This window comes from Rhipicephalus microplus, chromosome 7 (assembly GCF_043290135.1).
Source record: "Rhipicephalus microplus isolate Deutch F79 chromosome 7, USDA_Rmic, whole genome shotgun sequence".
NCBI classification, from domain to species: domain Eukaryota; kingdom Metazoa; phylum Arthropoda; class Arachnida; order Ixodida; family Ixodidae; genus Rhipicephalus; species Rhipicephalus microplus.
In genome coordinates, this window is record NC_134706.1 from 79,663,631 (window position 1) to 79,688,915 (window position 25,285).

Here is a 25,285-nt window from a genome sequence, read left to right on the forward strand (position 1 = left end):
CTGTAGTCGTGCACATGGTTTGTACTGCTTCTACCGCAAGCAGGCTAAACTCGACTGGCCGTAAAGCAAGCGTATTGGAGGCGCCGCAGTTCATCTACCGTGGTTCATTCAGTTGTTTTCTGTTTGGCTTGACTGGAGGGCACAATAAAAAAATCACAGCATATCCACGGAGTGAATTGTGATTGGTGGGGCGAAGCGTTCGTCAGCCCGTCCGTGCTTTCGACCGCCCACTCGTTCTTGCTTATGTCCGTCCATGCGTCCATCCGTGCGTCCATCTGTGTGTCCGTCCATCCGTGTGACCATCAGTGCATCTGTCCTTCCGTGTGTCTCTCCATGCGTCCATCCGTACGTCCGTTCTTCCGCCTGTCCGTCCGTCCGTTCATGCGTCTGCTCGTGCGGCCATCCCTCTTTCTGCCAGTCTGTCCACCCATTTATCCCTCCGTGCGTCCACCCCTCTGTCTGTGCGTCCGTCAGTCCATCCGTCCATCTTTACGTTCGTACGGCTGTCCATCCGTACGTCTATCTAGTGAACACTCCAAGTACAGCCATCTAACATCTTTTCTTCATGTATTCATCATATACAAGTGCCGCCACCCAGCGGATATTCTAAGGACTGCTCTTTCGGGTATGTGCCACCGGTGGCAACATACACCATCGGAGGATAGACAGACCCACACCCTCAGGAGCTCCACCCCTAAAAAACGCATTCAGAGGAAGCATCAACGAAGAAAGTACTGTAGTCTGCTAACTAAATTTAGAAAACGACGTTTTATCCGCGTGCCAGCAACGCGAGTGTACCGCGAGCAGTTCATATCAGAAAAGAAAGAAAAAAAAAACGCTTGTTTGCTGGCGTTTTGTGGAATCAAGAGGTTCATTTCTGCTGCGAGTCCAGCAGCGACTACTCAGAGTAGAACATCTTTTTTTTTTTTCTAAAATACCGAATTCGGACGGCGACTACGTCTCAACGTCTCGGCAGTGGATGCCGATAAAGAGAAACCAACGTCCTATTGCGCGTCTAAGGCCATATTCGTGTGCTCCCTTGTCACTGGGCATAATGTTTTCAATTTGAGACAAATTTTTGGCACTCAAGACTACAAAGGTTAAGGCACATTACAAGGCACAAACGCAACGAAGCCAATCAACTGCGTACTTTAAAAACAATATTTTGCTTGTATCCTTTGAATGGCGCCTTATCGTAGTTTTTATAGTGATTTCATAAACGTAGAATTAAATACGTAAACAAAAGAGTTGGTGTTTTCGTGCCACATTTTTGGCCGAAAATCTCAGAAGGGAAAAGGTCACGCACTGTCACGGTGACACCAATATCGGCCGATAAAATCAGAACGCCGTCTGTGTGCAACGGCCATGGAAGTTTGCTACCAGTCAGTTTCTTTTCAGAAGGCAGCCACTGTTTCAACAAACCGCTACCGTAGCATTCAAGAGCAAAATGACGTACAGGCACGCAGACGCACACTGTGCTTGTTTTTTCTTCGTTTAGGACTTGATGTCGCCTTAGCGTGGGCAAAGTGAGCGTGCACGATCAGCAGCAGCACGACAGCCATCTGGGTGGTGCCACGTTGGGAAGTCACGGAGGAAAGCTCGATCGGCGATGTCACTTGGGCACGAGACAGACGCGCCACACTTCGAAGTCGGGCACGCCTGCATGCGCGCCATCGACAAATCCAGGCCACTGTGTATCTTTTCCCTAGACGCTGTACTACATGCTGCTAGATTTAGTTGCGCAAACAAACCAAGTGCCCGTTTTAGAACCTATATGCGACTGGCTGGAGAGACTGGCCGCGAAGGTGGGCTCGTGCTCTCTGGGAAAGCGAGTCAATATGTGTGTTTAGAAAAAAAGGGGGTAACGATTTAGACTACTAGGTACTCTACTATGGGAGAGCTTAAAGCCGTCCAGTGCGAGGTACTATGTTCTCCATGGCGCCAGCATCCACCTTAACGTATTCGGTTCGTCGTACGCGGAACTATCCGTTGTCGACGGCCCTTCAACAATGCAGCCGTCAAAAAGGCACTGGTTACGTGCCAGTTTGTATGCCCCATTTTTCAAATATTATTGTTTTTTTTTCAAACATCTTCTTGCAAAAGATCAGCTGTTTTTTGTTAGCGAGTGTGAGTTTTTACGAAGGCCGCTGTTTTTTTGACGTTGTCATATAACATTTTATTGTTGTATAGATATTGGTCCGGGGAAAAGGCGTTTCGAAAACGCACGACTAGTGATTGTTTGTAGCACTTGAAGCATAGGGAACTTAAATACGATATAACTTGGAGTGTTGCGCTACTGAGCCCGAGCATGGTGGTTCAATTCACGGTATCAGAAAGGAAAATATTGCGCGGATCATTACACCATAGAGTTTCCCAATATACACTATAGGGAACTCTTTCGCTTGTGTCTATGGGAGCTGCAACGCACGGCGCTTCAGTGAGCATGGGAATGATGGGTAGTACACACATTGGTCGAAACTTCGTACTTCTGGCCTGCTTTTGGCTCCGTGTGTGTTTCATGTGGCTTAAAGCTGTTTTCTCACGAAACCTCGAAAACGGAGGAGCGCATCCTGCGGCACCTACAGACAAATACGCTGCTCTGTCCAGCCATACTAAAACATTACGACCCAAAAACAAGTGGGCAGTGCCAGTACTGTGGGGAAGTGGCCAACACTTACCATATGGTCTGGGCGTGCCAAATGAACCCAAAATTAACCCCCTTTCCCAACCCCACCAAAGAGGACTGGGAGACGACCCTACTCAATAGCTTTACACTAGAGGAACAGCGAACTCTAGTCCAGCGGGCTCGGGTGGTGGCCTCGACTAATGACGTCCCGGACTAGGGATGTCAACCAGCCCGGTGGGGATAAGGGCTATCAGGCACAGCCAGCATCAATAAAGGTTTTTTCCTCCTCCTCCTTCTCCTCCCGTCACGAAACATAAATCAGCAAATGTTCAGAAATTACACTTCACCGCCCTATTGTTTTCAAATTACCTTTCCAAATTGGGTCACGAAGTTCAAAAGGGTTGAATCTTTCTTTCAAAACAAAATTGAAACACAGGAATAAACGAAGCCGCAAGTACGATTCACCGTCCGCAAGTACGAACACTAGGCAAATGTGTGTATTACCCATCATTCCATTGTCTCTGAACGATCGCAGCGCCAGAGTGGCCTCTAGTTAATTTTGAGAAACTCTACATTACACACTGCGGATCATATATTTAAAGAAAGAAAACAAGAGAGAGAAAGTGAAAAAAAGACAGATAGGGAGAAAGAAAGACAAGTAAAACAATGAAAAATACAAAGAAAAAGAAAGTAAGAAGAAAAAGTGAAAGAAAGAGGGACACATACAAGGAAAGAAAAATAGAAGAAAGAACAAAAGAAGGGGAGAGAGTAGTACGTCAGGCCATGCTGCAGCTAAAAGTTATTAAAAACCACTCTTATCGAAACATCCAGGCCATCGAGCGGACTTTTCCACTCAGTGAATGACTTTATAGAGTAGATCGTAGAATTAGGCTGTTGAAAACAGAGTGCTCGAGTTGACATTGCTTCTAGTCCGTGAGTCTACGCTGGGATTGGCTGGAATTTATTATCGACACTGCTGTAACACAGCTGGTTGACTCATTAATTTACTGATATTTTTAGCGTATGATCAATTTCATGAATAGAGAGCCCGAGTTACTTGAACTCCCACATATAAAGCAAAGTAGCCGAAAAAATTCTGGCGATACGTTGTAGGAGTGTAGACGTAAACCGCAAAATAAATCGTAGGACGGATGAAGTGAATTACACGGTGAAGGGACAGAAGTATTGGAAACCGCTAATAAAAAAAGCCGCGCGCATGACTCCTCATTATTGAACACTACGAATAAACCACTCATTAAGTGTATCGCAGGGGTTGTTTATGGCGTACGCCCATTGCACCTTCATTTCAGTTTTCTGGCTGTAAATGTATAACTGTTTGAATAAAAAAGAACTGCAGCTTGCAAGCACACCTTTACCACGTAGACTGGATCCAACAGATGCCGATACCTTAACCATTTCCTACAATCTAGTTCCAGAAACAATTTTCAGAGGAATAGATAAAAACAAATATTAACGATAAGAGAGTATACATACCTAAAAAATTATATCTCAAAGAACAAGAAAGCAAACCGAAATGGAGCTGCAGCCGTCGTCGTGACCGACTCGCGGAAGTGACTGCGGAACAGGAACGCTTCGCATTTCTTCTTTCCGGGCATCGTCGGAAATAGAGTTATCTCCAGCTGACAGGGTGTGTAGAGTGGAATGGAGGAAGTTGTACACCCACTTTATTTTCGCCGCTAAAGTGGCGGTGGTCGAACGCGTGATACCTTGTTGCGTCACACGGATCACGGTGGAGTCAGTGTGGATTAGAAAATGACTTGATTAAAGTTTTAGTTTTACACATAGAGTTAACGCACATATCCGTGTTTACTGGTGGAAGTGAGAGGCAGAAGGATTCCTAAACTTTGAATTAATGACCATGCTTGCCTGCTTTACTTTTTCTTGTAAACTGCATCGAGAACTGACCGACACAATTTTCACCTGTATTTTGCTGGCAGAAAAATCATCATCGTGTGCGTGACCAAAAAAAAATCTCAAAATATACAAATAACTTCCGGATCCGAGTGAGGATCAATCCAAGGGTCATTTGCGTGGCGAAAAGCTGTTCTACTACAAGGCTGCTTGTCCACAAGCTCCACTAGGAATATAACTACAGCTGCTTGGAAATGCAGTGATAGTAACTGCCATGTTTTGAAAACATACTCGTCTTTTATACGCACGTCCCTATGTAAGATGTAATACTGCAGTAATAATAAAAGGTACAAGTCTGCATTGCAATCCGCTGCCAATCGGGATGATTATAATGACTTCATGGTTTAAAGCCAGCCACCCACTACGAAAGGCACGCACGTTACTGCTACTATTCCCCAAAGGCCAGGTTCCGGGTGGATTGCAAGTTTGAAAAGATGTCACGCGCATAATTGCCCGCTGTTTAAAGCATGTGACCCATTACACAGAATGCAGCTATATCCGATAGCCTCACTGACACAATCCACTTTAAACTTTATAGAATACATTGTAGTAATCCACGATGTAAGTGTTTCGAGTGACATCATACAATAAAACTTATGCACTAAGCCTTTGAAGTATGCACTAGATACACAATATCGCTATCGTGGTGCACTCTTACAGGCGAAGCTCAAGGATCCCCCAATATCTGGTGTTTTTCTTAATTGTTCACCATAAAAGAGGGACGGTTTTTTTTCTACGTTAACCTGATCGTGTGTTATTCTAGGGAGCAATTCGCACAAAAAAATTCACTAATAAGATTTTAAGCTTTGGTCGACTATCTTCCCTAATGGAGGATGTATTGAAAAGAATGACAAACGTTTTATAGTATGAGCGTTTCGAGTATATGGGACACCTTTCTGAACAAGAACGCTTACACTGATCGGTTACACGAAGCAGAACATTTCCCAATTTTTATTTACTATTGTTCCGGCACCTGCGATAATGTTAGTCCTATAGCAACCTTCCTCACAGCCGGCTACAACGCAGCACTTCTTGCGAACGGAGGCCATGATTTCGGAAGTATTGCACTGTTTCTGACCTCTTTTTTGTTCGTTTGCATAACCTGCCACGACGACTTCTCTTTGAGATAAACGTATTGTAGTTCTAGCGCATGTAGGCCCGTGTGCTCAGATTTGGGTGCACGTTAAAGAACACCAGGCGGTGAAAATTTCCGGAGCCCTTCACTACGGCGTCTCTCATAATCATATGGTGGTTTTGGGACGACCACACATACCATGATCAATTTGGCACATGAGTACGCCTGTGTTGTATCAGCCATATAATATTTACATATTACCTGTAAATATGGTCCAAAGTCAGTGCTTGAGGTATACTGCGAATTCGGCATGTTGAGGATTATGAATTATCATGCTCTTTCAGAATGGACAAATACAAGACGTGGGGCCGTTAGCGGCGATGCATCTTCGCAATTGTTTTAGTATTCGGCATGCCACTCTTCAAAGAAAAAAAAAATGGCTCTGTATCAGCATGTTTCACTGCAATTGTCGTCAAAAGACGACAGTCTTGCGTGTGGATAGAGCGAACAAAACGTTTATTTGATGTTCTGCGCGAAAAAATTGGTGAATTGTATTCTGGAAGCACTGCGTTAGGGAGTCTCGATTCGCGCAGCAAAGGCCAACGAGCGCATCGAGGCAAGTTAGACACGAGCGCTATCTTGCAGTTATCTTCGAAAACGAAGGAAGGCGTGCGCGCCTGCAAGGAAAGATGCGTGCTTGTCTCGGAGACGATAAGGTGTAGAACGCAAAGCGACGGACAGGTGCCACCACCGTGTCGTTTTAGCAAAGCGTTGGAACCACTTGCCTTTTTCAGCATCGCGTTGCACTGTCAGCGCAGCGTGATTAACGCTAAGATCCTTAGAATTACTTATGCGTGCCTCCTCTAGTATAAAGATACACGTACAAAATATTGACGTGTTGGTATGGTGCCTCAGTTGTGCGCAATAAATGCAATAATTGGCAGTCACAAGTATGGACGCTGAAACTTGAGCAATATTGGTGGGTGCTGCGAATGGCGTTGACCATTTGAAGTATCGTTAAGACGGACAAACAGACAAATGTACAGACAGACAGACCGAAATTTTCGCTTCGAAGTAGCCCAAGAAAGACTATCGTATTTAAAGCACTATTTTTACTTCTCGAAGAGGAGTTGTAAGCTATCATACCATGGTACGTTTCGACAGAATAGGCTTTACGTAACGCTTTTTCGTCTATATATAACGTATTTTATTTTTGGCCACCTCGTATTTATGGCTTGCCACGCCCTCGTGAATACATTTCCTTTGCGTCATCGGAGTAGTCATCAGCACATCCCCCCGCCGGTTTCATTGGGCTGTGTCCGATGGAAGCATGTTTGCTTTGCTTTGCTTTGTTATCCTAGACAAATGGCACGTACCCACTTTCGGGGGATTGGCCAAGAATGCAACGTAGAGACTGGTAAATATTATTTTAGGTAAGTTGTAAAATTTAAAACCAAAAATAAAGCAATGAAACGGCAAATATACGAAAAATATTCACTTTATAACTACAAGTAATCTGCTTTTGAGCCTGTATTCCAGACTGCCGTAATAACCTAACGGGAATAATTTAGAAACTTAAGTTTTAACCTCACGAAATGACGAAGAATTTTAAATACCAAGTTAAAATTGCACTCGTTGAGTATTTATAATGAAATTACACACGGCATCAATCACTCGTCTTCGTCTTCGTTCTAACGCCGAAGCTGACCATCTGACACCACGTGCAGAAGACGAACGAAGAAAGCAAAAAAAAAAAGCTCACGTACATGGCAGAAAAAAAACAGTTTCCTCTATTTTTTTCTTTCTGACACCAAACGTGCATTTATACACTACATCTTTTCATGTTCTTCTACTCACGCTGCTGAAATTATAAGGTTTCCTTGCCATTTCCTTAGTACACTAAGAACGTGTGTCGACACTGCCGGCTAACGCCGACGACCACCCATCACCTACAAAAGCGCCACGCTCGACCTTACCGTGGTTCTCAAAGGTTTCGTGCCACTCAACGGTCGTGGGGACAAAAGACCGCCGCTCTCTTGTGTATACTGCAGCGAGACCCTTGAGCGAACGCGTTACTTCCACATCACGTGGACGTGGCCGGAGAATGTCGGGTCCTCTTTGACCAGATGGGACACCACCCGAAGAATCGAAGCAAGAAAAGAAAAGTATCCGGTCCTCAGTTTCTTAGCGGCGAGTCTGTCAACCGCTCGCTTCTAACAGAAAGAACACGACGCATCCAATTAGCCAAGATGATGGCGACCGGGTGTGTTTGTATAGGTGGGTGGCCTGCGCGGTAGTTGCGTAAGTGTGTCCTCACGTCACCTCCGTGGCACGGCCGCCTTAGCCGGGCCGCTATTGCGTCAACGCGTCCGAGACATGGAGGGCTATAGAAATGAGAGTTGCTGCAGCGTGTGGGGAAATTGACAGGGAAGAGAGTGGGCATAGAATATGCTGCATTGCTGCTGCTTGTGTAGTATAAGGACAAAACGGTGCGCGTGCGCCAATGGGGTAGATGCACTTCCGAATCGTCGTCGTCTTCGCCATCAACACTAAATTCAAGTTGGAAGTCGTCTGTGTAAACCGTTACTGGCACGGAAAGAACAGCTCAGACGGGGAAAGAGTGAAAATGTGCTGTGGTATGAGGGAGAGGGACGATAAGAAATAAGTAAGCGTGGATGTGACGACGTGTGTGCGTTGAGCCAGCCTTTCGAAAACCGCAGCAGGAAAAAAAAAAGGAAGAGAGGTGCCAGAAGAAGATTGGCAGGCAACCCCGTTGGGTAGATGTGGGTCATCTTGTGTCGGCGTTGCATGTAGTTAAGCCTAACCCTATGGGATATCCTCTATGTTGTGAATGATCTCGCCTTTCTTATTGCTTGTTTAAAAAATAGTGTATGGATATCTTGTTCTTTGCTTTCGTGCATTTCTGCTTGCTGTATGGCATATAAATTAGCTGACTGCTGGTGTATTTCGGAGAAGAGTGAGTTTGCACAGGCATCAAAACATGCAGAATTCAAAGCGCAGTCACTTTCAATATTCGCTCGACGGAGTGCCTGAACTGTGAATCAAAATTAATGGAAGTGTAGCTTTCTTGAACGCATTATCATTACCTTTCTAACACTGAATTAGTTTATTCTGATTGGGCCTCAAATCAAATCGACGGTAGTTCTCGTGGTGTATATAAAAAGTTTTAATATTTAGTCACTAGTAGAGAATAAACGAATACATAGAGAGTTTGATTTATGCATCTTAGAGGCAAGGGGGTATGCATTTGTTCTTACACGCAGTGCTGAGGAGCACAATCAAACGGAAAACGAGTTACCGCGCTTAAATGTTACGTAGCATAGCTTATGGGTGGTGACACAACTTGCGTGAGTGCAGTCCGAATCCGCCACTACGAATACCCAAGCCCGAGGCATTAAGAGAAAACGAACACAAAAAGACCTCACAAGATTAGAACGAAATACAATGAGATCTATTATGTTCGACTTGAAACCGGCTTAAAGATCTGTCATAATATTATGAAAAATCAATAAAAAGGGGGTTTAAGCACAACGGATATGTCCCTTTATTATGCATTCCATTTTGAAGAGTGTTTTGAATCATACTCATTAATGTTGACAGCGAGGGAACCATTCAGGGATTCTACAGTTTCTGTGTAAGTTGCTGTTCATGCTACATATATATTGTATTTATCGTTCATCTACACTTCAAACTGTACTTCGTCATGACGGTAGTAAGAAACTGTGCTCATATAATAAAGTTTGAGCACCATGTTTTTATTCATCCATATTTCGTATTGAACTGCGGAAAACATTTTTATGCTCCATGTTCTATGATGCGTCACACGTATGGCCTCTTTGCATCCCTCGTATGAGTAGTGCTGATTTTCGTCAAGTGACAAACGTGTTTAACCTGACCCTTTCGGCAAAAAAAAAAAAAAAGACACGAATTAAATGAAACAGCCACGTTATTCACAAAGTTGCTGCACGCACGCTTGATGCTCTCCAGTAGAAGTTCTTGCCGGAATAACTAAAATCGTTGGGTATTACGTGCTAGAGCAACGGCGCGGCTATTGCAAATGCCAAGACGGGCTTGGGGTAATAGCGTTCGTCACCATGAATTGTGTAATTTTCCCCTAAATCTGAGTGGTTTTGCGTTTTTATCACTGCGGAAGGTGTATGGACACCCCAGACATAGTTCGCTGCCGGCATGGTTGTGAGATTCTGCATAAAACTCAAAGGCGATACGCTCACCTACCACGCCTCATGTTATATGAATGAGTGGAAGCGTCTAGAAGTTAGCCAAATATCACCGCTCAAGCTTATATGAAATGCACCGGTCGTCATCGTAGTGTAGGAATACAGTGTTTTTGAATGAGCATAGGATCTACAACACTTCGCTATACAGATTTTCTTCAGCCTATTAACACGCGCGCCGCGAGTATTTGGTGCTGTTACAATAGGCCACGCACCAGGTTACACTAACTACCTGCTTTGATGAATGTCTATAGACTTGGTGGGCGTAAACACGCGCCTGAAAGGAATGCGACGAATTCTCGAAAGCAGTTTTATTCAAAGCTGAATTGGTGAATCCAGTGAGTTAGGTGCAGCGCACAGATAGTTACACGAACTCTACTTCATGCAACTGTCGCTGAACAACGCTTATCTTGGTATCGTAAGGGTGAGGAACTCATGCTGTTGGGCACAGTGAATGTGGCTTCAATTCTCGGCAACCTAGCCCACACTCAGGCGAAAGAGCAACGCTAAAACGCCTGTGTACTCAGATTTAGGTGAACCTTAACAAATTCAAGGGGGCGAAAATCCCTGCTAAGTGTCTCCTAACTTCCTTTACGAGCCCAGAAATGGTATCATTCTTTTGGCTCGTGAAATACAGTAGCTTAATTATTCCTGGGATATATACCAATTCGCCCCACCGTGGTGGTCTAGTGGCTAAGGTACTCAGCTGCTGACCCGCAGGTCACGGGATCGAATCCCCGCTGCGGCGGCTGCATTTTCGTTGGAGGCGGTAATGTTGTAGGCCCGTGCGATCAGAGTTGGGTGCACGTTAAAGAACCCCAGCTGGTCGAAATTTCCGGAGCCCTCCCCTACGGCATCCATCATAATCATATGGTGGTTTTGGGACGTTATCCCCCACATATCAATCAATGAGTCATATACCAATTCGCACATATGCTATAGTCAACGAGAAAAAAAATACCACAAACGATGCGCACGCTGTCCACATAAGTGTCAAATTGGCGCTGAATTAAACAATACCTGAAGGAACACACACACAGCAGCGCATGCACCACGGCAATCGAAATAACACAGCATTTATCACCCTGTGCGTCTGTCTCTGATACGACCCCGCTTGTACATACATCGCTTGCTTTAGGCTCCGTTAGCATTCGTGTCCATCTTTCCGCGAGACGGCGTATACGCACTTTCTGCTGCACCGTGCGCGCAGCGGTCGGCCCGTGAATTAATTCGGCACGCACCTGCAGCCTGGTCGCAGCGGTGCCGACCTCGATGAGGGCGCCGCGTGAGTCGTCTGCGTCGATTGCCAGATGCTTTGGTAATCGATGCTCGCTGCTATGACTTGCAACGAACTCGGCTTCGTATTCCACCGCTGGTATTGCTAGCTTCCAGCCACCTAAGGCGCAGCGATCGAGGCGCACCTATTTGCACCGATGGTCGCAGAGCGCGATAAGTATGTAACTGGGTAACGACAAGGCACGCGCGGATCGTGCTTGATCAGCCTATATGCGAGACGTGAGTTCTATTTCCGTTTGCAAGAGACGTGACCTCATCCGCAGTGCCCAGACATTGGGGGACTGCGTACTTGAATTTCTAATTGGGTCGCGATACGAAGTTGAAATAAAACGTAGATGTGTCGTATAGTTCGCTGTGTGGGAGAAGATATGGATTGAGCGCATGACGCATGAATACTGGGATAAAACTGTAGCCGCAGTCACACTGCGCGTAGGAAACATTGACGATGACGACCGTGTGACCTTAAGAAACTTATTAGAGGTGTGACTTGGTGTCGGGAAACATATTTAAATCTATTTTTTGACATTGTGATTAAGGCGCTTGACAACGCTACAATTCAAGATATATTTCTCTTTGGCGAGAATGGTATAGCTCCTAAATTTGCAATATTATGCTCTCGATAATAAGTAAAGAAGTGATTTGCACTACATCCAGTGGGCATAAGCTAAACAGAGCCTGTAAAATACCAGCGTGTTTGACTGGTGCTTGATAAAAGCCAACTATGAAAACTTACGTTGACAATGTAACTGCAGATGTGGTAAGGTGTGAAACCGTGGCTGTGATATTGATTTAATCCAGACCAGCACTGCGATCTACAGTGCTTTGACCTCACTGAAGAGCAAAGCTTCACACTGCCACGTTTTGGAATCTTAATAAACAACAACAGCAAAAAAAAAAGCTGGATAAGTTTAAGTGGTTCAACTCGCATCACTATGTTACGTGGCTGAAAGTACAAGGTTCCCTGAACCGGGGGCATGCATCCAGAAACTCGCTTGTTTAAGTTCTGTTTCATGACCTTGAATCCGGGAAAGTTGGCCTGGTCTCTGCACCAGACAGAAGTGTTTTTCACGTTTAATTTTGATTGCTGATGCGCGTGCCACCGATGGACACGAAGCTGGTGTTAAAAGACACGATCAAAATAGGCATACGGACATAGAAGTGTGCAAAAGCGGAACGGGATTGGGTTAAGATACTTTCACTCATTTTGACCTGTCTCGTCGTCAGTGAAAGCAGAGGTTTTAGGGTACCGTGTCTTTGAAGAGAACTGCAGCGGACGACCTTTGATGTTGTAATTCTAGATGTTCTTGCTAATTTGACCCCCAGAATGCCTGGGAACCTTCTGGAAGCATCGACACCCAGAATCACACTATTTCTTATTTTTAACTTTTGTTTGCATTTCAAGGTTTTCTTTCATTCAGGCTTGGCAAATTCGGGGGAGGGGAGGAGGCGGTCCGGTAGTTAAACGCGCTCCCTCCCCCACCCTACGCCTCACACGGAGAAGCCAGTGCAGGCACGCCTTTGGATGTAGGCTTCAATGGAAGATGCGTCTGTCACCATGTTTATGATGAAAGTTACACAATGATAATTGTTTTGCTAACACCACTATTTGTCTTGCAGGCCCCTCTGCACCGAGTGGTGGCAACACGGGTAAGAAGATCGTGTGCTACTTCACCAACTGGGCGCAGTATCGCCAGGGCGACGGCAAGTTCTTGCCCGAGGACATTGACCCGACGCTGTGCACGCACATCATCTACGCGTTCGGGTGGATGAAAAAGCACAAGCTGTCCAGCTTCGATGCAAACGACGACACCAAGAATGGAAAGAAGGGCCTCTACGAGAGGGTCATCGACCTCAAGAAGAAGAACCCTAACCTCAAGGTCCTTCTCGCCGTCGGTGAGTACCAGGTGCTGCAGGGTGGCTGTTCAATGACTTTTTATAGAACCTTTGCCAGCAACATCCACATATGTACATGGCAACCTTTTTTTAATTCAAGAAACTCGTCAGCAAACGCTGCCTGCGTTGGCGTTGCGAGAAGAGAGGGGGAAAGTGTAGGCGGGAATAAGCGGAGGAGGGGACGCGCATGCACAGTGGTGGTGTAGTAGCAACACCACCTAGAGCCGCGGGGAAGAATGCTAGATGAGAGGGGGAGCTACTTAGGTTAGCAGACGCTCCCTGCGTCGGCTTTGCGAGGTGAGAGGGGTAAAGTAGGAGAGGAGAGTAATTGCGCGTTCGTAGCATGAGTGCAGACGCCGGCGCCACCATTGGACAAAATCTAAATGTACTTTGTCTCTCCAGTTGAGACACCGTGACATGAAAGTGTAAACGACGTCGAACTTGGACGCAAAAGCCTGGTCGGACTAAGCGTTAGAAGGGCCATTGAGAAGGCATACAATAGACATTCTACGAAACATTCTTGATATCCCGACCATCACATAACCCTCACTTCTAGCTTCGTGACGTTCGACACGCATTCCCCTTGCGATGAGCAGCTTAGTCAACAGGATAAAATACTTCCTGCTCAGGGCCAAACTCTGCCTACCTCACTAATCTTAAATGTCAGTATGCACTTATGCGTGATGCCACCATGTCGCTATTTCACCTTTACGTCTTGGCAAAGTTTCCGTGTCTGAACGCCGTCTGAAAAACAGCGTAAATCAATCACAAAAACAAGGTAAACAATGCATGTCTTCTTTTTTGTCATGCTAAGAGACTGCGCGAGCCAACGCAGACACGAGAGAAAAGTAGACACCTCTCAAACGCCGTGCAGCTATTTCACACGTTTTCTTATTATTGGCAGTGTGAGATGAAGCTTCACAACTAGCTCAGTGGCGTGTTAATTTAAGTTTGATTCGCTCCGTCCTTATGCTGCTTGCACCGTATTTAGGTTGAGCCCGCTAAAAAAACAAAACAATGTGGGAAATTATTTATATTGGCCCCGCAAAAACTTCTTCACCACGCGCACTACACACTATACATAGCCTTACATCGAGGTCTTCGGTTTAAAACCCGTGCTTGATAAAGATGGTACGGAAGGTTTTGTCGACGGAGGACATTTTCAAGTAGATACTACATGCCTGCAAATCCGTGGAATCTAGCACAGAGGGAATCTCTCGGCTGCATCTCCCGGAAACACCCTTGCTCGCCGTCGCTATAACACCGACGCACAGGGGAATCGACAATCGGCTTAAACTTATCAGCAAGGGCGTTGCTTCGAAAGAACCTTCGTACCCAAGCTAAAGAGGTGCGCCAGTTAGCGACGGACCACTCTTCCAACAGTTCTACAACAGGGGTGTCCTCAAAAAAAAAAAAAGAAAGAAAGCGCGGCTTTCTTCGAAATCATAACGGACCATCTCTGACAACCGAGGACAATGATGCCTGTAATCCCAATCGCATCCGAAGTCCTCCGTTGTTTTCTTTTCCATTTCCTTTCGTCGTTGGCAAAAGTGCCTTCAGAGTGCGACAATCTTTCATGCCTTAGCCTAGCTTTGGACACGCAAGCGCTAGACTATAGGTGCTACGAACGAGGACCTGCTTAGTATGCGTGCACAGTATACACGTGAAGCCTATGCAGGAAAGTGTCTCGACGAGTGAATGCGATAGGCATAAGATGGAGGCTATAGCGTGGGATCCACGCCCTACGACCATTCTGGAAAATACCGTTGCTCTATAAATACTTGTGGGCTCTGAAATCGATCGCTTTGTAGATAGGTGTCAGTTGTACTGGAATCGTTTACAACGAAGTTTTAGAAAGAAAGGGATTGGGAAATACCAAGCCTATTTCTCACCTTGTAATAGTGATCTAGCGAAGGCATAGTCTCACTGGTCCAACTGCATAATTGCCTCTGAAGATGTCGTTGTGGCTTCAGAGTGAGGTTGGTGGAACGAATGCAATTGGCATAGCAGTCTCCGGTTGGGTTTCCATGTCGCATTTCAAGAAGGACAGTTTTTGGAATGTACGATAAAGAAAAGTTAACTGGCGGCACTGATCCGGAGCCTGGAATGGACAGTGACTTCTTCGATGCGGCATTAGTTTCGAGTAAGACAATAATTCGGGCTAGCTAGTTTACATAAACTTTTCAATTCTCCTTTATGACATAGGTGTATCACTGTCCAAGGAGCTTGATTTATCTCATTTGCAGCGTATGTGTATCACATTTGTAGTGCTGTCCTTCACTCGTATTTGTCTGTGCTCAAAAGCGCACTTAATGGTTTTCAAAATGAATAATATTAGATATACAGCGTTTTCCTTCTGCCTTCACAATTAGGGCTTTACTACTATTTGTTCAGCGACAGCGACGATGGTATCATGTTCTTGTACTGCTACTCTGCACTGGCAGAATCTGCTATTTGTGTACCAACGCCGTTTGTCGATTCGAATATATATATAGTCGCCACTGTACTTAATTGCTGTCAAAATAAACGTATTGTGTACTGTTTGCGTAAAAAGAGAAGCATGCTAAACAGTAAGGTTACTAAATACTTGCCCAAAACCACGTGTTTTTATCTCAGTAATCGGATACAGACTAATTTTATGGCATAGTATACACAACCTGTCAGTAGCGATGAAGTATCAAAGCTGGTATCCGACGAAGGCTTGCAGCTGTGGTGCATCATTTTTTATCTATTTGCTTATATAGGCTATTTACCAATCAGCAGAACGTCCATGCCGCTAAACCATTGTGTGCAGCATGACATAATTTATCAGACAGTGTAATCGATTGTACAAGTGACATGGCAATGTGCACTTCAAAAGCGCAACACCACATTAATTTTTTTCTCGCAAGTTTCCTTGTGTGTCAGAGAATCATGAATGAAAATGTCGACCAATGTGACCACGTTGTAACGACGCAAGAAAATCGCACTACACTACAAAACTTCGTAAACACTTCATGAATGCCCGCAAAAGAGAACTTTTTTTCGGCGCTGCTACACTTCTTGGAAGTGGCTGTGATTGTACTCTGCTACGATGAATCGATATTTAAATAGTAGTCATTGCTTACTACGACTCCAATTTGTCTTCCAGCATTGCTTAAACTACACAATAACGCTTGAAAACAGAAGTAGGGGCAAGAAAACTAACCAGATACAAAGCCATTTATTTTTCCACCAAGCTTGCGTGCACATACCGAGCTGCTTCCTCTTCCTTGAGGTACTCGGGCTTTCTTGAACTCTCACATGTACTTCGTTGTTTCTTTGCTAAGTTGTACTCATGTCTCGTGTTAGAGACAAAGTTTACACCACACGTACACTTGGAAAGTGCTCTTTGTATACATTAACAATAAATCAGTGCCGAAGACGCGCGATTATAAAGGAATTCAAGGTCACCCTAACGGCCAAGGAGCAATAAAGCTTTTCTGGGGAGCGAAAGTGATCCTAGTTTACGTGTCGCCGCCGAAAGTCTTCGGGAAGCTAAGCAGACCCGCGAAACCTTGACCTCAAGCTTAAAGTACAGCATAAACGAAATTATCCATGGACGTGTACTTGCAAAAACAAATAATAGATGTTACGCATTTAGTCATGAATTCGTCATGGTTCGGTAGGTACCCTCAAGTACAACGACGGACTTATTAAGGTGGACAAGGTTAAGGCGGCCTGCCAGGGAAGTGACATTACTAAACGTTCTTGCCAAGAGTATAAGTGTAGCTGTGCAGCAGACAGACATGCCGAGATTAAGATACCTATCCGCTTAATTGGAAACAGTTGCGTCGAACAGAATACATACCCGTCACCTGTAATATCTGTTTAGTTGGGGACATATGTCTTCAGAGATGTAATATAGTGTGAGCGGACTCTTGAGATTTTAAGCCAAGATTAAGGAAAGGCGCTGCGAATGCCTCGCATACAGGCCCAAGGAATTTTCTGTTTAACAAGAGGAGCTATGATTCATATAGCTGGTTTTTCATCGCCGCCAATTCAGGCACCTATTGCTCATTCCGTGTTTCGTGTGTCACCTATGAAACAGAGTTCAAGTTCACCATATTTATTACAGTACATACTGCACGTTGTTCAAACTATGTGAATGTTGTGTTCCTTCGCGATGCTCTGTTGAATTGTAGTTGATGTTCACTGTTCGTAAGAATAAATTTCTGTAAACACGACAGGCACATTTCATGATTCATACTGAAATTCATCATTCATAACGAGTGCACTTTATTAGAAGCCTCAGAGCTGTTTTAACTGATACCCAATGAGCTTACAAAAACAAAATGGTAGTTGCATCTTACTTGGATCATGGGTCCTCGTTCACAATTTGGTTCCTGCGTTCAATTCAGCATAACACAGTGAGCAATGTTTAATGTCATTTGATGCGCCCTCCTGGTCAGTTATTCATGTGCTGTTGAACATGTCGATGACGACTTACATGGTTAGTTGTGAAGTATACACCTATTTTCCGGGAATATGTAGAAGGATAATGAATACATTTTTCAGGGAACAAAGTAAGATGATCAATGAAATGCTGAATTTGATGGGTTAAGTCACACCGAAGAATGAAGGAAAGAAAAAAACCTAGACAAGGAAGACAACGATCACTTGCTCGTTATTAGTTCGTTCCCTTGTTCCCTTGAATGCACTAAAGTGCGTCGTATTGACCACCGCGTACTCTACAAGCATTAAGTCTAATTAAGTTTACCGGCTTGTGGTGAGAAAATGAGTGGCACGTACAAACTATACCAGTACTAATGACCGAAATCTTATGGTTATCATTGAAGGCACATACAGGGAGGTGAAATCCAAATCCAAGTGGTAAGACCTAATGTGAAACAATGCTTTATCAAGCACTTCAACTAAATATTTACGCGAGAAGGCTTTGACGTATGTGTGCGTAACAATTGTTGCTACTCAAATGGCATGGAGAAATTTCTGATTTTGTGTCTTCAAGGCGTGAATGTGCGCTTTACAGACGCGAAGAATATCAATGACGCCTAGTGTTAAACGGGCCAATTCGAGCATGTGTGGCAAGAACTAATACATGCTCAAATGTGGGCTGCATTTACTCGCGTTCTATCAATATTTTATGCACGTAGCTGCAGAGGGCACCACTTCTACGTTAAGAGAAGTCTCTTTTGAAGGCAGTGTAACGAGTTCCACGTAGGGAATTTTCCTTTCTTTAAGCAGCGTTGTTGCAGAGCTACGATATTTTTAATAAAAATGTTTGGCACCATAATGAGATGTATTTTCACTTTCGAGAAGCAATAAAAGGTACATTTTCACGATCACGCTATCATACCCCAGCAACGTGCTAACCCCTTACCTTGGCTGTTACAGGTGGCTGGTCGTTCGGCACCCAGCGGTTCAAGGAGATGGCGTCCAACAGCTACAACCGGCGCCTGTTCATCTTCAGTGCTCTGAACTTCCTGCGCAGGCGCAAGTTCGATGGCCTTGACCTCGACTGGGAGTTCCCGCGTGGAAATGAGGACAAGAAGAACTTCGTCGAACTAGTCAAGGTTTGTGTCACCACATGGAACAGTTTTCGCGCCCAGGTGAATGGTGATGAATGGCGAGCGTAAGCGATGGCGTTGCATGAAGTGTTTCGTTGGGAATACATTACCGCAGTGTTCTTTTTTATAAATGTGATCCTAAAGTGTAGCAGCTTGGGCTAGTTGGTATGACATGACGATAGTTATAGCGCCAGAACAGAACGACGGCACAAAGACTAGTCCCTTGTGTCCTTCATGTCCTTTTTGCCTCTGTGTCGCCGCCCTGTTCTCGCGCTGTAACTATTGTCTGATCCTAAAGCCTGTAATAACGGGCAGCGAACAATCATGGGACCTGACGGTATAACAGAAGCTGCTTTAGACAATCTAACTATGCATACTGTGCTCGTATGCACCGACAATATCAGTCTTCACGCGAAATACGCTAAGTGGTAAAAATATAAATCTAACGGAACAATGAAACTATGCATCTAATCACAACATTGCCAGTTTTGAAGACTAATCACCACTGCAGCTCGTCGATCAGGGTAAGAGTAGTACTGGCGTCACTACATCAACCAACTACCTCTAATACAGGATTTCGGAGTTACGACGGAAATATGTATGGTGCGTAAATGTATATGTTTTGGTTTCTTTGATGTGGAACCAAAGCTGTTAGAAAAAAATCACAGCATATCCACGGAGTGCATCATGAGTGAGGCGGAACATCTGCCAGTCCGTGAATCCATCCGCCCGTTCATTTGTTTTTGCGTTGATACAGCCGTCCGTGCGTCCATCCATCTGTTCGTGCGTGCGTCCACGCATCCGTCCGTCCGTGCGTCTGTCTGCCCATCCATCCGTCCGTGTGTCTATCCATCCGTCCATCTATCTAGGGAACACTGGAAGTACCACCATCTCGCATCTTTTCATCGTATGTTTATCACATAGAAGTACAACGCCAACCAGCGGACATTCCAAGTAATAAACGAGAGGTGGCACGGCCAGACTAGAGGTGCAGCACGCGCGCACTCTCTTACGGCCTGCACTTTGTGTCAAGCTCCCACATTTCACCGCCGCTAGTTCATGGCACTGCGGACTAACTCTCGCTAAACATTGCTATAACCAAGAAGGTTACGCCCAACGAGTTTAACGAGGCAACCCTTTCTGGTCAGATAGTGCTCAAAGTGCGTCCTTCTGATACCAAGTTTTTTTAGTGAGCATCAAATTTAAGGCAAAATTTATTGAAGATTACGTCACGGATGCTCGTCTGTGTAGGTTGTTTCATCAGAAACAACTATCTTTTTATTTATATATATACCGTGCACGGGTTTCCTCCTCAACACATATTAGTGCGCACGTGCCGCTCCTGTAGTCAGGCCATGGAGGTGGCTACCTACTAGAACGACGCACTACTACTTGCATCGCGGACGCATGACCCATGTCTTAAGGAGCTTTGTCCCTGAAACTGATACTTTGAACAGTGTTTTACGTTTCATCGTTCAAGCGCTTCACACCAATATATCTCGAAACTTCTTCAACGTTAGACGTAACCATTGCTTTTGTGCCACTGTGCCCGACTTCACAGGAACGAGCACATACCTTCGTATGCATTGAAAAGAATAATTTGATTTGAATTGCGTTTTACTGCTTTCATTACATTCAGTTTTAAAGAGCCCTGAAAATGGCTTTATGCTGATTGCAACTTTCGTATGCCTTCTCGTGACTAAAGATGAGTTAAACATAGTTAAAGATCTCTTGCACATAGTCGATTGGGTTACGATCAGATGTTTAAAAGAAAAGAATCCAACATTGTGAAAATAAGCTCCACTATAGGTTTGAAAGTAAAGGCTTTTTTTTTTTTACCTGAGAGGCTGCGTGTACAACTCAGGACCTGATGAGCCTCAGTAGAAATATAGCCTTTAGCCACACCGTTGGGTGATAAACTGCTCACTGCTTCGAGTTCGTATCAACAGTTTTTTTTTTGTCCCGCAGGAACTGCGTGAAGCGTTCGAAGCTGAGTCCAAGGAAAAGAAGCTGCCACGGCTGCTGCTCACCGCCGCTGTGTCTGCAGGCGCCGAAACCATCCGTGGTGGCTACGACGTCCCCGCGGTGGCCGCCTACGTGGACTTCCTGAACGTCATGTCCTACGACTTCCACGGCAAGTGGGAGAGCATGACGGGCCACAACAGCCCGCTCTACGCGTCCTCCAACGAGACCACTTGGAGGAAACAGCTGTGCATGGTGAGCACATTCACGCTGATAATCAACATGATCACAATCAAAATCAATCTCGCCGTTAGTGCAGCTCCTTATTGAACTTGAGGAAAAAAAAGTATTGAATATACAATGAACCTCAACAATGCGTGGCGTTAGGCCAGTTGAGCATAGCGATTTGAAAGACGTGGCACTTAGTTATAACCAAGAACAAAAAAGAAGGGCCGTTAAGAACGTCAGCTTGTAACTATACCTCATTTATTTCACAATTAATTAGTGAAGAGATGGCGTTATTTTGGTCCATTATTTTTCGTCTTAGCCATCCCCTCGAACGACGTCTCCGAAGCAAACAACAGAACAAGAATGAGCGAGAAAGCACGAATAACAAAATGCTGAGATAACTTGCCCGGGGCTCGTTACGAAAGGAAATAAATCCTGCGGGCACATCAGAATTAAGGGAACAGAACCAGTGCTTTATCACCTTGACCTCATCTCTCGCGCCTATGTGCGCACGCCATATTTTCTTTCAAGAGACGAACAACGTATAGCCCTGACTTGCCATAGCGCTATTTGCCATTCGTACATTGCTACAATGACTTATCGAGTGTGAGTGATAGGAACCACGACTTGCGTAATGAACAAATTATTTTTTTCTGGAGATACGTGACACAACACTGCAAGAAATAGAACCGGGATGCTTGTTGATTATTCGCCTTAGGGTGGCTAAATAGGACAGTGCCGGGGTCACCCCCTCGCGATATCATGGCTTCTCGAGAGCCAGTTGAATGTATTTAAGTAACAGCGAAGTTCTTAGATCCCGCTTAGGCGCCTCGCCGTGGCCGGAATAATGCCATTATGAGGATTTGTGAATGGCTAAGTAATGCCACAGCTAACTTTTTTATTTTATTGTTTTCAGTACCTGTACACTCCCCCCCCCCCCCAAAAAAAAACAACAACACAGATCTGGTTCTTGGTCCAGATATTCCTTCGTTCGGCAATCGAGAAAATTTTCGAAATTACTTGCTGGCCTTAGAGCCTAAAGGAGCCTATTTGTTTACTTTGATATTTCAGCAACTTTTGATGAAAAATAGCGGAAATACTGAAACAATATTACTATTATTTGGGCATCTCCAACAACAGGATACTGATAAAGCGTTTTGTATTTTTTACTGAAATTGAAGGAATACTAAGAAGGCACTGCAAATATGCACAATTCGGCGCCAGTTTAATAGTCCTCATTTTTGTGGTGTTTCTTGATTACTGCTTATGTAGTGGCGATCTTCTACTTCCACGACTGAAAAAATATTATTCAGCGAATATTTCATCGTCGCTGTTCAAGCGTAGGGCATTATTTACTGCACAAAACGAAAAGGAACCAGCGAAACGAAAGAGAAGTCATGAACAAACAGTTTTGGGATGGCGATGCACGTTATATAAATAGTGCAAGCATCGACGAAAGTCCGTCTCATCGGGTAACGTGATGATTAAAAACTGGCAGCCACTGACCAAGTCAAGCTTAAGCAATCAATGCGACTCTTGCGGGGAATCACAGAGATCCTTTCATGGAATCAATCAGAAGCAATACAAGGTACTAAGCATTACTCAAATAAAATTTTAGTGACAAACATTTTCCTCTGAAGTCACAGCACATAAAATCTCACATCAACGTGGTATGTTCCATAGTGTTTGTCGATATCGTTGTACAAGCAATATAATTAAAGTTCGATTTATTGCGAACACCACGAGTATTGTCATTTTTTCTTCTAGTTCAGCTATTGCGATTAAGCTAGGATGCACTGATTTTACTTTTGTTTTTATGATTCACTGCTTCGCCTCACCTTCACAGGACTTCGGCGTGAAGACGTGGGAGCGTCTCGGAGCACCCAAGGAGAAGATCGTGGTCGGCACCGGCACCTACGGCCGAACCTTCACGCTGGCCAACCCCAAGAAGAACGGCATGAACGCCCCGTCCTCAGGTGGAGGGGACGCCGGAGAGTTCACCAAGGAGGCGGGCTTCCTTGCTTACTACGAGGTAAGCGCTCAGACAGCTAGCCATCAACAGTGTTGTTTCAGTTTCAATATAGTGTCCAGTTAGTCGCACAATATAACATCGCAACTTTGAAACGTATAAATGTAATACGGTGGTACCAAAGACAAGGCACAGTACGGTGGAGTTTCATCTCCTGTGATTTCTGTAGATATGCATATACACGTGGTTACATGCACACGCATCAAGCAGCATGTATTGCGGGTTACCGTATGTAAGGACAAAATACCTAAACAGCACAAAAGATATTCTTGAAGCGGTTATGCAGGACTGGCCACATCGAATGCAGACACGAGAGTTTTCTATATAAAAAATTAGATGCTACCCGAAGTTTCATCGTTAGCGGGTCTAAATTAGCTTTTTATGAAAGCTTGATTTTAAATTTACTACAACTCATTTATTAGAAAATTGCCGTAGTAAACGCCACGCTTTGATTCTTTAATGTAGTATAATTTAACTGTAAAATAAGTGACTGTAGTGAAATGGTATACGCCAGCAGAACAGCCATTTACTGGCTTCAAAGATGATCATAGACACTCTTCCAGAACTCTTGAAGGCACGATGAAACGACTGATGTGCTCGTGATGTGATATCCGCTTTAGAAGTGATTGCAAAATTGTGAACAAGTAAGTAATGACAAAGACACGGTTCAACCACTATTCAACTTGATTGTTCCCAAGGAAACATGCGGACTTCGCTTGTGCTCGACTTGATTGTCCCTAATGAAAGTTGAAGCACGCCCTCTTTTTCGCATATTTCAGATCTGTGATATGCTCAAGAAGGGCGCTGACTACGTCTGGGACGACGAACAGCTTGTGCCCTACGCCTACCTCGGAAACCAGTGGGTTGGCTTTGACGACGAGAGAAGCATCAGGGCTAAGGTGAGTAAGTGGGCTTCACGCGTTCAAGATCTGCTGCAGACGGGCAATTTATGGCCTTGGGCATGGATTGTCACAGTAGCCAACGATTCGACAAGCAGTATTGTTTTCTTCTGGACAGCAGCTGCTTGAAAACCGGAGAACTTTTTGAAACGTCGGCCCCGTGGCACCTAAGTTCCAGGGTTTTTGGCCGTGCTTGCATCTTTCCTTGAACGTCTTCTTTATTTATATTCCCAGTTGTCGTGAAAAACTAGTGCTTGTATGGCGAAGTTCCAACTCGCAACTATCGACAAGCTATGTGCCGAATGAATGCACCAACATGATTGATTGATATGTGGGGTTTAACGTCCTAAAACCTCTATGATTATGAGAGATGCCGTAGTGGCGGGCTCCGGAAATTTCGACCCCCTGGGGTTCTTTAACGTGCACCAAAATCTGAGCACACGGGCCTACAACATTTCCGCCTCCATCGCAAATGCAGCCGTCGCAGTGGGGATTCGGTCCCGTGACAATGGATCAACATCGAATATGCATCAGTGCGCAATAAAACGACAGTGGCAGTGCTTCTAGTTTATCCGCGAGAAGAACGCCAGAATTCACAAAGCCGCTGTTACTTTAGCGGTATATCTGTTTGTTGTGCAGCCTTCGACAATAAGTTCGAACACATGATTGAATTAAAGCAGCTTAGAAATTCAGTGACTTCAAATTTACCTGCTATCACAGACAGAGTGCAACATAGGAAGTTAGATTCATCTCACAAAACTACGATCATAGCGCAAGCATAACACAAATGAAAAAAGAAAACTTATCACTTTCCCTTTTGAGCAACCGACGTGATCTAAACCTCCTTTCAATATTCCATAAATACGTACATGAAACAAGGCCATTATCAATGACATTGCAAACATCTGCATTGACATCAAAGGGGCTAAATATTCATCTTTCATTCACACGCATACACGGTAAAACATACATTTTTAGCTCATCTGCACTCCCCCGTGTCATCCGCATGTGGAACAGCCTTCCAGATGAAATCGTAACAGAACGCAATCAGGAAACATTCCGGCACCTTCTACTCACTCATTTACAGGATTAACTGCTCGTTTTATCCATATCGAAATCGGCACCTACGCGTTTAATCACTACTAGTATCTCGATTTTTTCTTTGTCTTACTTTAAACTTATTTTGTTTGATGCTTTCAATACTAACATGTCATTCAGTTCTGTTGTGTTTTATTCAGTGATGTTTTCTTTTGAATAATGCAAAGTCATTTCACAATTTATGCCTGTTTTTTTAGCTTGCTTTAAATCATTATCTAACGCGTATACTCACCTGATGTTCATTGCCGTTCTACTCCTATTAAAATTATTATTATTTTCTCATTCTTATTCCTGTTAGGACTTGTATAATAATTGACATTTAGTTCATGTTTGTGTTTGTATGGAAAGTGTACCAATTAATGTATGTATTCCTTTTATGCTCCCCTTACACAATGCCCTGTTGGGTCTGTAAGGTATTTTGAATAAATAAACACTGTATTTGTCG

At 44.4% G+C, this 25,285-nt stretch overlaps 1 protein-coding gene across 1 annotated transcript in view; it reads left to right on the forward strand.

Annotated features, from left to right (window-relative positions):
- The window catches only part of Cht7 (chitinase 7), a 193,397-nt gene that overhangs the window by 144,082 nt on the left and 24,030 nt on the right, over nucleotides 1–25,285 (forward strand). The window contains exons 3-7 of the mRNA XM_037431352.2: nucleotides 12,803–13,078; nucleotides 18,452–18,630; nucleotides 20,593–20,841; nucleotides 22,661–22,846; nucleotides 23,623–23,742. Of these exons, the coding sequence (XP_037287249.2) occupies nucleotides 12,803–13,078; nucleotides 18,452–18,630; nucleotides 20,593–20,841; nucleotides 22,661–22,846; nucleotides 23,623–23,742 (1,010 nt within the window). The remainder of the gene's footprint in view (nucleotides 1–12,802; nucleotides 13,079–18,451; nucleotides 18,631–20,592; nucleotides 20,842–22,660; nucleotides 22,847–23,622; nucleotides 23,743–25,285) is intronic.